Source organism: Nylanderia fulva, unplaced genomic scaffold (assembly GCF_048542155.1).
Source record: "Nylanderia fulva isolate GAGA-0341 unplaced genomic scaffold, ASM4854215v1 Scaffold11, whole genome shotgun sequence".
Taxonomy (NCBI): Eukaryota; Metazoa; Arthropoda; class Insecta; order Hymenoptera; family Formicidae; genus Nylanderia; species Nylanderia fulva.
Window position 1 is genome coordinate 4,508,299 of NW_028189302.1, and position 15,223 is coordinate 4,523,521.

General features: G+C 35.4%; 4 protein-coding genes across 8 annotated transcripts; 3 read left to right on the forward strand and 1 right to left on the reverse strand.

The window, feature by feature from the left end:
* Window positions 1-56: 56 nt before the first annotated feature.
* LOC114936972 (ionotropic receptor 75a-like) lies at window positions 57-4,024 on the forward strand. 2 transcript variants are annotated; one of them, XM_029310338.2, is made up of 10 exons: window positions 57-489; window positions 559-743; window positions 985-1,293; window positions 1,369-1,499; window positions 1,568-1,729; window positions 1,812-2,026; window positions 2,133-2,347; window positions 2,509-2,777; window positions 3,033-3,242; window positions 3,438-4,024. In XM_029310338.2, the coding sequence occupies exons 1-10, from the start codon at window positions 345-347 to the stop codon at window positions 3,538-3,540; spliced, it is 1,944 nt and encodes a 647-aa protein (XP_029166171.2). In that variant the 5' UTR covers window positions 57-344; the 3' UTR covers window positions 3,541-4,024. The 2 variants fall into 2 exon arrangements, with proteins under 2 accessions (XP_029166171.2, XP_085342795.1); XM_085486669.1 differs by lacking the exon at window positions 57-489 and having other exon boundaries at window positions 676-900.
* LOC114936852 (ionotropic receptor 75a-like) lies at window positions 4,020-6,888 on the forward strand. 3 transcript variants are annotated; one of them, XM_029310180.2, is made up of 10 exons: window positions 4,020-4,155; window positions 4,276-4,445; window positions 4,541-4,849; window positions 4,933-5,060; window positions 5,134-5,295; window positions 5,378-5,589; window positions 5,672-5,886; window positions 5,982-6,250; window positions 6,320-6,526; window positions 6,605-6,888. In XM_029310180.2, exons 1-10 carry the CDS (start codon window positions 4,020-4,022, stop codon window positions 6,684-6,686), a joined length of 1,890 nt encoding a protein of 629 aa, XP_029166013.1. In that variant the 3' UTR covers window positions 6,687-6,888. The 3 variants fall into 3 exon arrangements, with proteins under 3 accessions (XP_029166013.1, XP_085342787.1, XP_085342792.1); XM_085486661.1 differs by having other exon boundaries at window positions 4,020-4,445; XM_085486666.1 differs by lacking the exon at window positions 6,605-6,888 and having other exon boundaries at window positions 4,020-4,445; window positions 6,360-6,424.
* LOC146724958 (ionotropic receptor 75a-like) lies at window positions 6,699-13,072 on the forward strand. 2 transcript variants are annotated; one of them, XM_085486671.1, is made up of 9 exons: window positions 6,699-7,598; window positions 7,664-7,830; window positions 7,915-8,226; window positions 8,296-8,423; window positions 8,510-8,671; window positions 8,973-9,181; window positions 9,260-9,474; window positions 9,557-9,825; window positions 9,938-13,072. In XM_085486671.1, exons 1-9 carry the CDS (start codon window positions 7,463-7,465, stop codon window positions 10,278-10,280), a joined length of 1,941 nt encoding a protein of 646 aa, XP_085342797.1. In that variant the 5' UTR covers window positions 6,699-7,462; the 3' UTR covers window positions 10,281-13,072. The 2 variants fall into 2 exon arrangements, with proteins under 2 accessions (XP_085342797.1, XP_085342802.1); XM_085486676.1 differs by lacking the exon at window positions 7,915-8,226.
* On the reverse strand, window positions 10,319-15,192 carry MetRS (methionyl-tRNA synthetase 1). The gene is made up of 16 exons (XM_029310178.2): window positions 14,975-15,192; window positions 14,617-14,768; window positions 14,413-14,529; window positions 14,192-14,341; window positions 13,988-14,113; window positions 13,766-13,881; window positions 13,562-13,678; window positions 13,436-13,474; window positions 13,170-13,334; window positions 12,822-13,098; window positions 12,352-12,736; window positions 11,939-12,152; window positions 11,610-11,849; window positions 11,200-11,518; window positions 10,903-11,139; window positions 10,319-10,810 (listed from the first exon to the last, which is right to left on the reverse strand). Exons 1-16 carry the CDS (start codon window positions 15,075-15,077, stop codon window positions 10,661-10,663), a joined length of 2,907 nt encoding a protein of 968 aa, XP_029166011.2. The 5' UTR covers window positions 15,078-15,192; the 3' UTR covers window positions 10,319-10,660.
* Window positions 15,193-15,223: the final 31 nt, after the last annotated feature.

A 15,223-nucleotide genomic window follows, 5' to 3' on the forward strand; every position in this document is an offset into this window, starting at 1 on the left:
TTAAATTCCTTGATTTTCTAATGGTATATTAAAAAATAATTTCCGAGATTTTTTATTTATTCTGAATTTCAGAAATATTATAATATATATAAAACTTAGAAATAGCATTACATGTGTGCAAAAGAGAAATAGATCTAATAAATAATAACTAGATTTAAAATAGGTAGGTAAGTAAATCGATCGAGGAGATTATTATTTCAAGTGTCGTGAAAATAAAATATTTATAAAAGACTTGTGCATCGAATATTTGACATTGCGGAGGGCAGGTTCAGTGTTCACGGAACGCAGCTTTCCCTTCTAAACTCTTTATATTACATGTCTGTGCAATCCATACAGCTTACGAAATGCTTCACGAAAGTTGGAAGCTATTATTGCTTTTATCGCGTCTTCTTCTTGTTTTTTGCATAAAAGACAATATCATGGTCCGAGATTACTTTATGCATAAAGGCATATACAGTGTCGTAGGATTTTCCTGCGAGAATCTCGAAAGTGCGTAAAAATACCTGAATGACATACACATATACTATATATATAATTATACGCAAAATTTTTTAACAGACAACGTGAAATTTGCGAAGACATTCAACGATGTCTTTATACTCGCGTCGATGTGGAATCTCGAATCCGTGATTGGATCATCGGCTTTCAGGAAACTTTTGCAGAACAATTATCGCTATTTAGGGATCTTTGTAGATACGCGATGCGACATTCATAATCACAATTACACCATGTTATATTCCGAGGTAAAAGCGCTTCTCTCTTATTAGGATTGTATATTAATTGTTGAGAATTTGTAAAAGTAAGAAAATATGTAATATAATATAATATAATATAAGAGTATAAGAAAATATAATATATGTATATCAAGAAGTATGATTGAAGAAGAGATGAAGAGAGCAGGTAAGGGTCACAAAAGATAACAACATCGTCTGAATGCTGAAACAGCAAAGTTTTTATGTTTTTATTAACTTTTTCATTTATCAGGCTACGAAATACCTTATGTACGACGAGACGCATAAATGGCTGATTTTGGGAAGCAAATTGAATGACACCGTCAGTCTATTGAATGACAATGCCTTCGGAATAGTGACTGACATTACCCTCGCCATACCCTCTCTCACCGGATACGATTTATACGATGTGTATAATCCTTGCAAAGCACGTGGTGGTTCCTTGAACGTAACATCTTTAGGTTACTGGACCGAGAAATCCGGCGTGTCAGTTAGACTGAAGCAATCGAAGTATGAGAGACGGTCTAATTTGCACGGCATGAAGCTAAAAATAGGAATTTTAGTAAGTAATCAAGATTACTCAACGACACACACAGTTGATACATAGTATAATTTATTGTTAATCTTATTTTTGTAGCTATCGCACACATTCTATAATAATGTGTCGGCGGAGGATATCATGTTGAACCCAGACATGAAGGCGAAATACGGTCGATCCCAATTTCTGTACACAATCTTGTTGCACATGGCTGATCTTTTCAATTTTACGTAAGATTCGACGAAAATTTTTCAAGCATTTTTCGAGTATTTTTTTTTTTAATGCACGCATTTTTTAGTATGGAAATGGTGGAAGTAAATCCTCAAAAACAGCAGGACAATTCCGCACCCATGTTCGTTGCTTTTCAGAGAAAAATGATAGATATCTCGGCCAGTCCGATCGTGATGAAAACAGAAAGATTACGAAGGGGAGATATTATCGGTCCAGTTTGGCCGATGCGGTGCGTAATTTCACGATCATTATATATATACGATAATTATACACAAAATCATTTCACCTGCTCATTTTAAAATTTTCTATAGATCGTGTTTTTTATTTCGCACGATATCCTCGGCGACTATGAAGACGGAACAGTTTTTGCGACCGTTAAACATTAAAGTATGGTATGTGATAATCGGTACGATGATACTCGCTATGTCGGTTTTAGTAATATTAATCAGACAGGAGGGCATCCATAGTATAACAGAGGGTTACAGCATTTGTATTCTTCTTACCATAGGCGCTGTTTCCCAACAAGGTACTTTCAATCTCTTCATCTATATTAAGTCTAGTCTTATCATTGCTTCTTGAGTTAAATAATGTACGAAAAAATACAGTTTTCTATAGATTAAGCTTATTTGCAGGGTCTGTATTTGTTCCGGTACATTATGCGGGTCGCATAGCATTCATACACATTATGCTCTTTAGCGTGTTGATCCTGAATTATTATTCAGCGAGCATCGTGTCGGACAGATTGAAGAACGTAGGTCGGAAGATGAATGATTCATTGATCAGTCTGGCAGATAGTAATCTGAAACTGGCGGCTGAGTTTACACCATATATTCGTTCGTTTCTGCAGGTAGATATGATACTTATGATACATGCTTTATCAAACACTGAAATTAATTAAAAAAAAAAGAAATCTACAATAATCGATATCTTGTTTTTTTAAATTAAAAATATATCCCTCTATATATTCGTCTAAACGTATTTTATTTCATCTTTTCGCATCATCGAAAGTCACCGGAAAAAGAGGTACGATACTTTAATACGAAACGATGGGACAGGATACCAGAATCCAAAAGATATTTGTCACTGGCGGAGGGTCTGAATCGCGTGTCTAATGGAGATCTGGCCTATCACACGTCGACCGATTCAGCATATCCGTACATCGAGCGGTATTTTTATCCACGAATGATATGCGAATTGACAGAGGTTCATCTCTTTCGCGCGGTTCTTGCTCTTTGGGGAAGATTCAGGAGCCCATTCACTCCGCTATTGAGAATCGGGTAGGAGAATATATTATTATCCGTCGTTATTATCACAATTAAAGTTGCTTCTAAAATTAAATTGGATTTTAAAGTTTTAACAGATTATATATAATATTTTACTTATATTATGTTGCTATACTTTATCACATAATTAAATAGACACTTCACAGTGTGTTTAAATGTACATTAATATGTATATATAAACAGATTATTATCTTATTAATATATTATCTTATTAATATATTATCTTATTAATATATATTATTATTGCAGCTTGACCAAAATGTATGATATGGGCATATATAAACGACAGTTAAAACTTTGGTCAGCTACGAAGCCGTTATGCCCAAAAAATCTTCTCGTCGCCGAACCACTATCGATCCAAGAAGCTACGCCTATTTTTGCATTTATCTGCATTTCCATCGCGTTGTCCCTCATTATTTGCATAACAGAAAATCTCGTCCATTGGTTGTTATCCAAACAGTAAGTAACGAATAGTTAAGATTTAGGAAAAAAGGATAATAAACTTCAAATTTCTTATTTGATTGTTTTTATCTTCTTTTTTTTCTATTATTCTCCTGTCTTCAAGCATTTATTTTTTATACTTCTAGTACATTTTTATAAACTTGCTCTAGAATATCAACGCATTTATTTATCTATTTATTTTTTTGTTTACAGAGCATTCATCTCTAAGCTACAATCTATATCGAGAAATCTAAGTTTTTCGGCATTAATGATGCGTATACCTATTGTTCGGAATAGAATATTTTCGCGCGAATAAATTAATAATCTATTATTTTTATTACACATCATTTATTTGAAGACGCTTTTAGATTTTATCGCGAATAGTTTATGTGTTTAGTCGTTAGACATGTACGTAAATAAGTAATCAGCGTCACATGTGTGCGATTTATTGTTCAATGTATAGTCTGACAGTAATGTGTTTTTTTATAGTGCTCATTTCCTGACAGAGCTCGATATCTTACCGCGAAGCATAAATAAGCGATAAGACACATATGACTTTGACATCACACACGCATTCAATATTATATTGATGCTGCAAAATTCAGAGCGCAAGCTTTGCAGCTGATTCATACGAAATTAATCGAGCTCTATATTTTTGTTTCCGTTAGTTATATTATTCTTTCCATTCGTATTCGTATTAGCAAACGTGGCGTTGTCTAAAAGCCCATAAATTGTTTTAACTTTTTCGCACAGTAATATTCATAATCCCTGAAAAAGAAAATAAATCACAGTGAAATGTATGCGATACTCTTCTTTATTTTGCTGCGATTTATTTCTAATACTATTGCAGGAGACAGCGATTTTGTTCGCGACTATTTTGTGCACAAGGCAGTGCGAAATGTCGTTGGATTCTCATGTGGAGATTTCACGAGTATGTCTAGTGTAATCGTTAAAATATCAGGATCAAATTGTCTCCAGAGAAACTTTATAAACATTATAAATATTTTAAAAAATGTGCGTCTTTTTCTCTTCTATTTTCTTTTTACCGTAGGTGATTTTCATTTTGTAAAATCGTTGAGTAGGGCCGGTATATTTACGATCGTCAGGAAACATGATAACAATATCAACATGCGACGATTCTTGAACACCGAGACCTGGGGCTTAGGGATTGTCGTGGACTTGCGTTGTCACAACGAAAGTGCCATGAGCATCTTTGCCGAGGTAAAAGGATAATTTGAAAGAATTGATATACAATTTTTTAATACAAAAAAAAGAAGAAAAAAAGGAAGAATTAATATATTTTTCGCATTCATTAGACTACCAAGTATCGCATGTACGATTATGCATATCATTGGTTGGTCCTGGGGTCGAAGCTGAATGATAGCGTGCCTCTGGTAAATGACAACGCTTTTAGCATAATCACCGATTTCGCGCTCGCGATAAAGAACGGCGGCGATTACGATCTGTACGACGTTTATAATCATTGCAAATATCGCGGTGGTACATTGAATGTGACGAGATTGGGCTCGTGGCGACGAGAAAGTGGTCTTGCCATCACTCTCACTCAACCACTGATCCAGAGGAGAGCCAATATGCATGGCATGACGCTGAAGATATCAGGCGTGGTTTGTATCGTCGAATATACGCAACGAAAGAAAAGGATTTTATTATGCAATGTAAATTTCAATAATTATTGTACACCACGTAGATACAATATAGGCCGAAGAATATGCGACTGGAGGATTATATGCACGATATCAATACAAGATCCTTGGACAGCATGCATAAATTCACGTATGCGATGATATCTCATACCGCCGATCTCTTTAATTTCAGGTGTGCCTCTTAAAATAGTATTTTTGTCTTGCATTATTACTTATCATTGATCGTCCTAAAAATCTCTTTCAAGCGTATACGCTTCGGAGATCGTTTATTGGGATCGTCACAGTGTACACGGCTTGATATTCGAGATATTACAAAGGAATTACATCGATTTCGCCAGTAATCCCAGGATTATGGTATCCGAGAGATTGGATTACGCCACCCTCATCGGCGCGGCGTGGCCGATTCGGTATCAAGAATACGCTTTTAAATTAAAAAGACATTAATCTGACACTTTCAATTAATAATGAATCTTTTTTTTTTACCTATAGACCCTGTTTCATGCTGCTGTCCACTACGTCGAGCAAGATTAAGCTCGGGATCTTCCTGAAACCGCTCGCCTTTCAAACTTGGTACTCGTGGGGATTATTTATAATAATCTTCATATTTGTAATGAGAATAATAATGAAACGTGAGGAAGACACTAAGCAAGAGAAATATTCGAGCGTTATGGTTCTCACTATCGGCATTCTCGCTCAACAAGGTATACATAACATAATGAACGGTAGAGTAAGTAAAAAGTATCGTTTCGTCAATTTTTAACAATAACATCTCTTATTGCACAGGTGCAAATTTCTTCCCCAGGGGCATTCCAAGTCGTATCGCTCTGCTGCAGATCACCATCTTCAATTGGATCATGTATAATTATTACTCTGCTAGTATAGTGTCGGCTCGTTTGAGCGAACCACTCGACATGATGGAGGATTCCGTGACGGTTCTCGCGGATAGCAATCTAAGAATCGCCGCGGAGGCTGTACCATATTTAAATTACTTCCTATACGTACGTATTTCTAGATATGTTGAGATTATATGAAGACAAAGAATGCTCCAAAAGTGCACGCTTGCATGTCGTCTGATACGTTGAAACTCTTTCAGAAACTCAAGGGGGATTCGGATTACTTCAGGAAGAAACGCTGGGATACATTGCCAGAGTCGAAGAGATACTTGCCTGTAGAAGAAGGTATGAAGCAAGTCAGTCAAGGTATCCTGGCTTATCACACGGATCCCAACACGGCGTATCCCTACGTCGAAAATTTCGAGCCGAGCAAGATCTGCGAATTGACAGAGATCCATCTGTTCAAGCAATCCGTCATGGGGATGTACGCCAGTCACAACGGTCAATTCACTGAGGTGGCAAAACTTGGGTAAGCTTCTTCTTTTTCCTTGCAACAAAAAGAAAAATTGTGATAGAAAATCGAGGAATCGTTTTGCAGATTGTATAAGATGTTTAACACTGGTTTACGCGATCGTCAGATAAAATATTGGTCGAGCAGGAAGCCTCAGTGTCAGCTCGATACGTTGTCCACGAGAAGCATAACTATCCATGAGACAGCTCCGGCTTTGATTCTGTTAGCTCTCGGTACGCTTATTGGAAGCGGAATATGCATCGTTGAGAATATCGTTTACTATCGATCCATAAGGTAAACTAAACACTCGCCTTTTTGTGTGTGTGTCGGGAAAGTTAGGTGCTACAGAACGTAATTATTATGTTCCCACAGAGAGAAAACGTTGAGACGATCGATGATAAACAATGACGCAGAGAAGATAGCCGGTACGAGCAAACACAATTTGCTCGAATAAAATTGTCTCGCTTTGAGAAGTAAAATATTTACAAGTCGGTCGTGTATTATAGTTGGTTCATTCATTAGTGTCTCGTTATCGTTGACTTATTTTATGCTGAGAAAAGAAGAACAGAAGACAGATAGATATGGCACGCTATAAATTGTAATTTCTCTTTAGTCGTTGTAATATTTTGCTGTAATAAAGTCGTAGATTCGCTTTACATCGCAGATAATACTCGGGAAACTTTTCTATGAATATTTTCGTAAAAAAACAATTGGATAATAGATAGAAAGACAGGCAAATTGATTGTAACAGATTCGACTTGAAGGATAATAGAAAACAGGGACAAATAATAAAGGAAATTCTGAAGAACCGAAGAGGAAGGTATCGTGTTATATACAAAGTGTCTCGGTGATAATGTGAAACTTTTTAACATATTAATCGTCATAAATCATCTAAACACAACATTCTCTCACAAAACTCAGAGGCTATATTAATTAAAGAAGTTTTCGTTGAAGAGAGATCGATTTTAAGTCGAAGAATCTGGCGGTGAAATAAATGACGAAGACAGCGAGACACTCTGTATACACGGTTTAGTATCGGAGTAGCTGTTATTATGCTGTCATGTCAATCGACGTGTGCGAGTTATGGATGATTTCGAATTCCGCAAATCGTTTCCATACTGTGTCTCGAATGTATTGTCTCGAGTTCGAAATTATTCCGGCGTTCCATATAGAATGAAGATGAGACAAAGTGGTTACAGCATTGTCGCAGCAATCTCGTAATCTACAAGGATGCATCTCTTGAGCGTTTTTCTCTCGCAAGTATTCATTATTGTCGCATACGCGCAAACCAGTGTCATCATTCGGGATTATTTCGTCTACAAGCAGGTAACCAGAGTAGTAGGATTCTCTTGCGGAAATGTGGAAGGTGAGCATAGACATATATTCATTTCTTTCTCTCTCGCCTTTTGATTAATATAATTTTCTTTGTAGATGATTTTCTCACGATGAAGCTGTTAACCGATGCCGGGATGTCTACGGCGATTAAACCAGCTGGATTCCAAACTAATGTTCTGAGGTATCTCGACACCAGTCGCACCTTAGGCGTGTTTCTGGATATGCGATGTCCGAATCAGAACGCCACCGGTATTTTCGACGATGTAAGAATACGAATTTTCATTTTATTTTATCGAAAAAAAAGATTGTTCAGAAAATTAAATAAAGAGCAAAATCTAAATATTTAGGCGACGGCTTATCGAATGTTCGATTATTCGTACAACTGGTTGATTCTGGGGAGCAACCTGAACCACAGTTTGCAGAGCTTGAACGACAGCGTCTTCAGTATCGTCACGGATTTCGCGATCTTATTGCCGAATTCTAAGTCCGATTACGTTCTCTACGATGTCTTCAATCATTGCAAAATGCGCGGAGGAATACTTAATGTCACACTACTTGGTACTTGGCGAGAGGATGACGGACTCACGATCTTTTTAAATGATTCGAAGATCGCCAGGCGACGAAATTACAACAGATTGCGGGCTAAATCGGCCGGAATTGTACAAGTCCCAACTTTAACGAAAAATGTGTAATTTATTTATATATATCAACAATATTTATTTATATAGGTTCTGCATAGACCGCCGCATTTGACTCTGCTGGAATATTTGGAGGGCGAAGGTCTTGAGGTCATGGACAACTGGCCGAAATTCGGATACACCCTTCTCTCACACGTCTCCGATATGTTTAATTTCACGTAATTGAGATTACGATAACGTCTAAAAATATTCTCGCATATTATCTCACATTATTAATCGCTCAATAAACTATTTTCGCGCACAGCATGGATCTCATCGAGATCAATCACTGGGAGAAGAACGACAGCAATGGTCCCCTGATGGGAACCCTGAAGAGGGACGACGCCGATTTGGGTTACTATCCGTCCATTCTGACGATCGAGAGATACGGATATGCGCGTGTTATCTTTCCGCAATGGCCTACGCGGTAAACAATATTCAATTCAGAAGAATAAAATATAGTTGAAATAAAAAATATAATGAATGTGTAGAGATATAGAGAGCCTCTTGAAAGCCTTCATATTTAAATTTTTTGTGTAAATTTCTTAATTTTAATTTACAATTAATGCTTTGATATTAAAATCAAATTAAATTAAAAATAAGTTGATCAGTTTGCTTTTTAGAAGCTCGTATAGCTCTGCCAATGATGACATACACAATATATATTATATATATATATGTACTTTGTCCATAAAGTATTAATATAATATCTATAATTTCTCACTTAGTACCTGCTTCATGTTTCGTACTATACCAGCGACGAAGATGAAACCCTGGATAATATTGAAGCCATTCGCGGCGGACGTGTGGTGCATGATCGTCGTGTTCGTGGTGATGACCGTCCTCATCCTTACCTTCATACTGAAGCTGGAACACGTTAGTGAACATGGCTACAGCATCTCGGCGTTGATCACTGTCGGTGCATTATGTCAGCAAGGTACATATACGATTGTGCAACAATATAATATAATAGCAAAATACATCTTTTAATTGTAATTAATTATATCGCAATCAGGTTTCCCTTCTCTCACCGACCAATCGGCTAGTCGAATCGCCTTGATTCAAATTACGGTCTTCGGCCTGTTGGTATTCAATTATTATTCGGCGGCGATAGTGTCGGCTAGATTAAACGAGCCTCTCCACAAGATGAACGATTCGCTTTATTCGCTGGCGCACGCGAAGATGCAGCTTGCGGCCGAGAAAAATGTTTTCTTCAACTTCTTGTTACGGGTAAAATAAAAGCACGTCTCACTATAGCGATTTCCGATATTGTTAATCGAATTAAGCCTAATCAGTTCTATATTAAATCTAGAATAAAAGACCGGAGGTGCAATACTTCAGACCCATTTGGAACGCTATACCAGAATCAGAGAGATTTATTTCAATCGAGGCTGGTGTAGAGGCAATAAAAAAGGGAGGTTTCGCTTACCACGCAGATCCGGACGATATCTATCCAACCATCGAACAAGAATTCGACAAGCAAATGATTTGTCAACTTACGGAAGTTCATTTATTGCAGCCCTCCGAGTTGGGCCTGTGGTCCAATCTTAAAAGTCACTTTCACGAAATCAGTAAAATAGCGTGAGTATATCTCCATATCCTATGTAGATTAATTTTTGCAATAATTTTTACATTCCTCAAGATGAGGAATACTCAGATTGAAATTTATTTGATATTGGATTGATATCGTTAGATTATTGAAAATAAACACTTCGGGACTTCGACGACGAGAGATACGTCGTCGATCGGCTAGAAAACCTTATTGTCCAAGCGACGAAATCTTCGTCTCCAGTGTGACTATCTACGAAGCGGCACCGATCTTGATTCTTCTCCTCTTTGGCATGGTATTTTCACTTATTATATTTGGAATGGAGCAACTTGTTTTTTATACGACGCATTCGAAACGAGCACTTGCCTTTAAACCTCATATAAAAAATCAGACTAAAGATAAAGCTAAAGGATTATCTAAGGATAAAAATACTATGAAGCTTCTAAAAACAAGCAATCTCTTTCATAAGACTCTAACGACGAAGTGATAAAATATACAAAATATAGATAAGATTGTAGACAATAATTAAGCTTTTCAATTTTCATGTTAATTATTTATCAGATCATTACATACACGTGTATAAGTAGTGCGAATGAACATACTTTAAATAAAGTACAAATATATCTTTTTCATGATCCCTTCATTTCAATTCTCGATACACAAATGCGCGAGTAGAATATAATGAATGTATTTAATGTGAAGCGCATGTATTTTTTTATTCAAATACTATTATGCGGGCTCTTTTTATGAACGTATCAAAAGAATATTTAAATAAATAGGATACAATAATTTACGCGTTAATTTCGAAAAAATGTGATAAAAAAAATACTTCGTCACTCTATTTCTACAAAAGAAATGAATTTAAAACTACTTTTTCTTTTTGGATTTCTTATCGACAGCGACTGGTGCTGTTCCAGTGAGATCCATTAACCGTTGTTTTAGTTTCAACAGTATCTCTACTTGTGGTTTCCATGCGCTTCCGTCTTTCTTAGCTTTTAATTCTCGCACAAGATTACCCTAAAGTTATGCAACATTAATATAGTGTACATCGAATGTATAATTGTCATAAGACAATTTTTTTTTATTTATTTTTTTATGATATTTAATACCTGTTTCGCAATAGCCATTTCTAACGCTGCAACATCTGTTAGAGTATCTCCATTTTGTTCTGGCACGTGGGTAGGTTCGGCCTTCTTATTTTTTAGGGATAATTTTTTTTCAGGCGCGTTTGCGTCAGGTGTATTACTTTTGAGATCAACAAGTTTTTTCTTTAAGTTCAATAACGTTTCTAGTTCAACTCGCCAGGTCTTATCGTTCTTCGATTTCAGTTCTCTTACTAAATTACCCTGGAAAATTCGAAATGTAAGAAAATAATTTTCATAGACAGACAGAAAAGATTTACTAACTTGTTTTGTGATGGCGGCTTCTAATGATGCGACAGCTTTATCTGTCGATGTTTCAGTCTCTTGCTGTCCGGCATATTTCTTGCGTAACATTTCCACCTTTTGGTCTTCAATCTTAGTGAATAATGGACAGGGTTTGCCGATTTTATGCCAAGTAGGTAACATGTTTGTTATCGTCTCAGGAATATAGCCATAACTTTTGTTACTCAAACCTAGTTGAGATCTCAATTCTTTAGATGTAGAAGGCATAAAAGGAGCCAAAAGAGCGGACAGAAGACAGGCTAAATTACAACATATCGCAACGACAGTTCCGGCCCTTTTTCTATTGGTTTTCAACAAAAATATTTTCGTTTAATTCAAAAACAAATATTCATAATCAAAAACAAAGTAATAGTTAAAACTCATGATATTACTTGTCATCATCGGTTCCCTTAATTTTTACCCATGGTTGTTGGAACTGCATGTATTGATTGCCGTGTTTTGAAATCGCCAATATGCATTTTAAACCGTCCCTTAATTTGCCTTGTTCCATTGCGTTTATGTAACACGACAATTCGCGTTGTGCCAATGCCAATACGGTCCAATCGGCTTCTTCCGGTCGTTCTATCGGTGGTACAGTGGAGTTGAAGAATTTTTCGGAAAATACCAGAGCTCTATCCAAGTAACAAGTTTTCGAGACTGTTAATAACAAGTTATTACGATGTTAATTATCGTTGCAGTACAAAGTAAAACAACTACAAACCTGTTGACAAAATTGCCAAGATTGTTTAGTAACTCGCTATTATTTTTCGTAGCTAAATCCACCCAATTAAAATTGGAATCTTGAGTTTCTGGCCTAATATAGGCTAAATAAAATCGCCATACGTCCGCCGGAATGCCGGTATCTCTGGCATCAGTTCCAAATACGCCAATACCTCTAGATTTGGAGAATTTTTTATCCTCATAATTCAGATATTCTGAAACGGAAATATTAAACTGATATAGAATAGAGAAGTGAACGATAAATAAGATATAAAAAAGAAAAAAAGTACAAGTAAAAATGTACAAATTTGAAAATAAATAAGAAAACGAAAATGTTAAAGATACATAAAGATATAGAGTTAGTAAAGTGCATCCAACAAATGTGTATTTTTGTATTCTTTGGAGATATCGTACCAGTTGCCATTAAATACTTGATCAACGTATAATTTTGATCGGCTGCTAGCAAATAAGCGGGAAACATTATCGCGTGGAATGGAACGTTATCCTTTGCCATAAATTGGCATAAATCGACTTTTGTATCCTGAAGAGGTTGCCACCATTTCTTATATTCTTTGGTATACCTCTTTGTAATACTGATATATCCAAAAGGAGCATCAAACCAGACGTAAAACACTTTATTTTCGAAACCCTCTACTGGGACCGGTATGCCCCATTTCAAATCCCTAGTTATGCAACGCGGCTTAAGACCATCGCGTAACCACGCTTTCGAAACCACTCTTGCAACATTGGACCATTCTTTCTCCACTGTAACGGAATATTTTTTCAATCTCTCTTCTATCTGCAACATGAAGATACACTTGTAACGTGTATTCGCTACAGATACTATCAGTGAAACAATCGTGATATTATATTATAAAACTTACTTTGGGTAAATCCAAGAAAAATTGTACCGAGTTTTTAATGGCAGGTCTAGTGTTACATATCTTACATCGAGGATTTATTAACTCGACTGCATTCACGAGATGACCGCAACCATCGCATTGATCACCGCGCGCATCCTCATATTTGCATCTGGGACAGATGCCCTCGACAAATCTGTCAGCGAGGAACCGATTGCAAAATTCGCAATGTAGTTGTTCCACGGTTTCAGTCAATATGTACCCTTGCGATTTAATTTTTAGAAAAAAATCTTGAACAATTCTGAAAGAATGCAAAAGACAATGAGACAAACAAAAATTATTTTAAAAATAATATTGAAGTATTGCTCTTACTCTGTCTGCTCAGGTGTAGTAGTGCGGCCAAAGTAATCGAATCCAATACCAAACCAACGATAAACGTCGTTATGTATGTCAAAGAATTTATCACAAATAGCTTGAGGAGTTGTTTTCTCTTGCAAAGCTTTCGCTTCAGTTGCGGTGCCATATTCGTCAGTTCCACTTAAAATTAATTATTTTTAAATTATAATTCAGGTATAAATAGTTAATTAATAGAAGATATATTCCTTTATTTTATATTGCTTAAAGAATATGATAATTACCTTATATAAAGGGTATTGTAATTTCGTTGTCTGCAATATCTATCAAGAAAATAATAAAAAATTGTATTAGTGTTATAAAAATTTTGATATATTTATAGGTATACTTATATGTACTTGTACACAAACCTTGCAAAGATATCGGCTGAAAGAACACAACCAATAATGTTTCCTAAATGTGGAACATTATTAACATATGGAAGAGCTGATGTTACCAATACATTTCTTTCACCTTTTTTAGGCAATCTAAAAGAGTATAATTATACTTCAATAATTCTTAATTTTATGAATTTATATAAACTGTATAAATTTAATCTATTCTATCCAACTTACATGGGATATGAACTTTCTTTAACTTCTGGATATTGTCCACTAGTCCAGCTACTTGCCACATTACGAAGTTCTTCTTGACTAATAGCCTCTATCTCTTTTTCCTTAGTTGGACTAATCTAAAATTACACAGAAATCCTATATATAAGAAAATAAATTTATATTTTTAAAATTAAATAATACTTAAATTAAATAATAAAATTAAATAAAATGTCTAATACTTACATCACTTGATACTGACTCACGAAGTTGGAAACTATTTGAAGTTGTATTAACAGGAAACCAAGAGGCAGCTTGAATACTTGCAATGGCTTTTACACCTCTCTCCAAATTAAACTCTTTAATAGATTCCTACATATTCATAATAATAAATTAATGATATATCAAATCCATGTTTAGAAAATAATTATTGCATAGTGATAACTATACCTGAATAACTGGCTGCTTTTCAATATTAATTAGCCAGTTGCTGACATTAGGCAGATCCTTGGAAATGTCATCTTTGACATCTGTAAGCAATATGGTACTCCAAAGACTCACCCAAATAGAAATATCTGCTGGTGATAAATTACCATGATTCTGAAAAGAGATCAAAATAGGAAAATAAGATATCACATATAATTAAATAAAATAATAAAATACTTTCATACCTCGATTAAGTACTGTTTGTCTTTTAATTCACTATTGAGATCTTTGAATAAAAACCATAAATCAGATTTCTGTGAAATTTTAGAAGTCCTTGTGCTTGTGTGACTTAACATAGTTGGCTGTAGAAAATATATTCAATTTTAAATATATTTCCAGTATTAAAAACAGAAAAAAACTTGTATTTTAATATATCTACAAAATTATACTTGTAATTGAGAAATTTCCCATTCCAACCATCTATTATTAAGAACCTCCAATTCTTTAGGTACAGGCAATAGAAGACTTAGTGCTGAAGACACACTGAATAAGGAAACCCCTGAGGGTAGAGTTAGCGTTGGCAAACGGCCCAGAACAGCATCTGTACATAATGCAACACACGCTATTATTGCATGACAAAATTATGAGCTATTAACAAAATACATGCTGCATATGTATTAATGAAAAATATTAAAATACAAAATTATATAATCTATGTATCGTTTAAATATCTCTTTCGAGTTTACCAAATTTAATTTTAATTACAAAGTAATTATAAGAACAAGCAGGAAAAGGTTAATGACTCACCATCAGGCTTTACGACTTTAATGATGAAAGTATTCTGAGCCAATTTAGCCGCGATAATCAACTTCAACGCATTCGGATTATTCTCGTTCGTCGAAATGATCATTGTTACGAATAAATTAATAAATATGTCAATAAATAAGGAAATATGTTAGCGCACAACCGCGAGACATGTGAGCGACAGGAAGCAGGAAATATGTGAATTCGTCATAGACTTAAAGCCCGGTTTCTATGAAGACTTTAGATTGCATC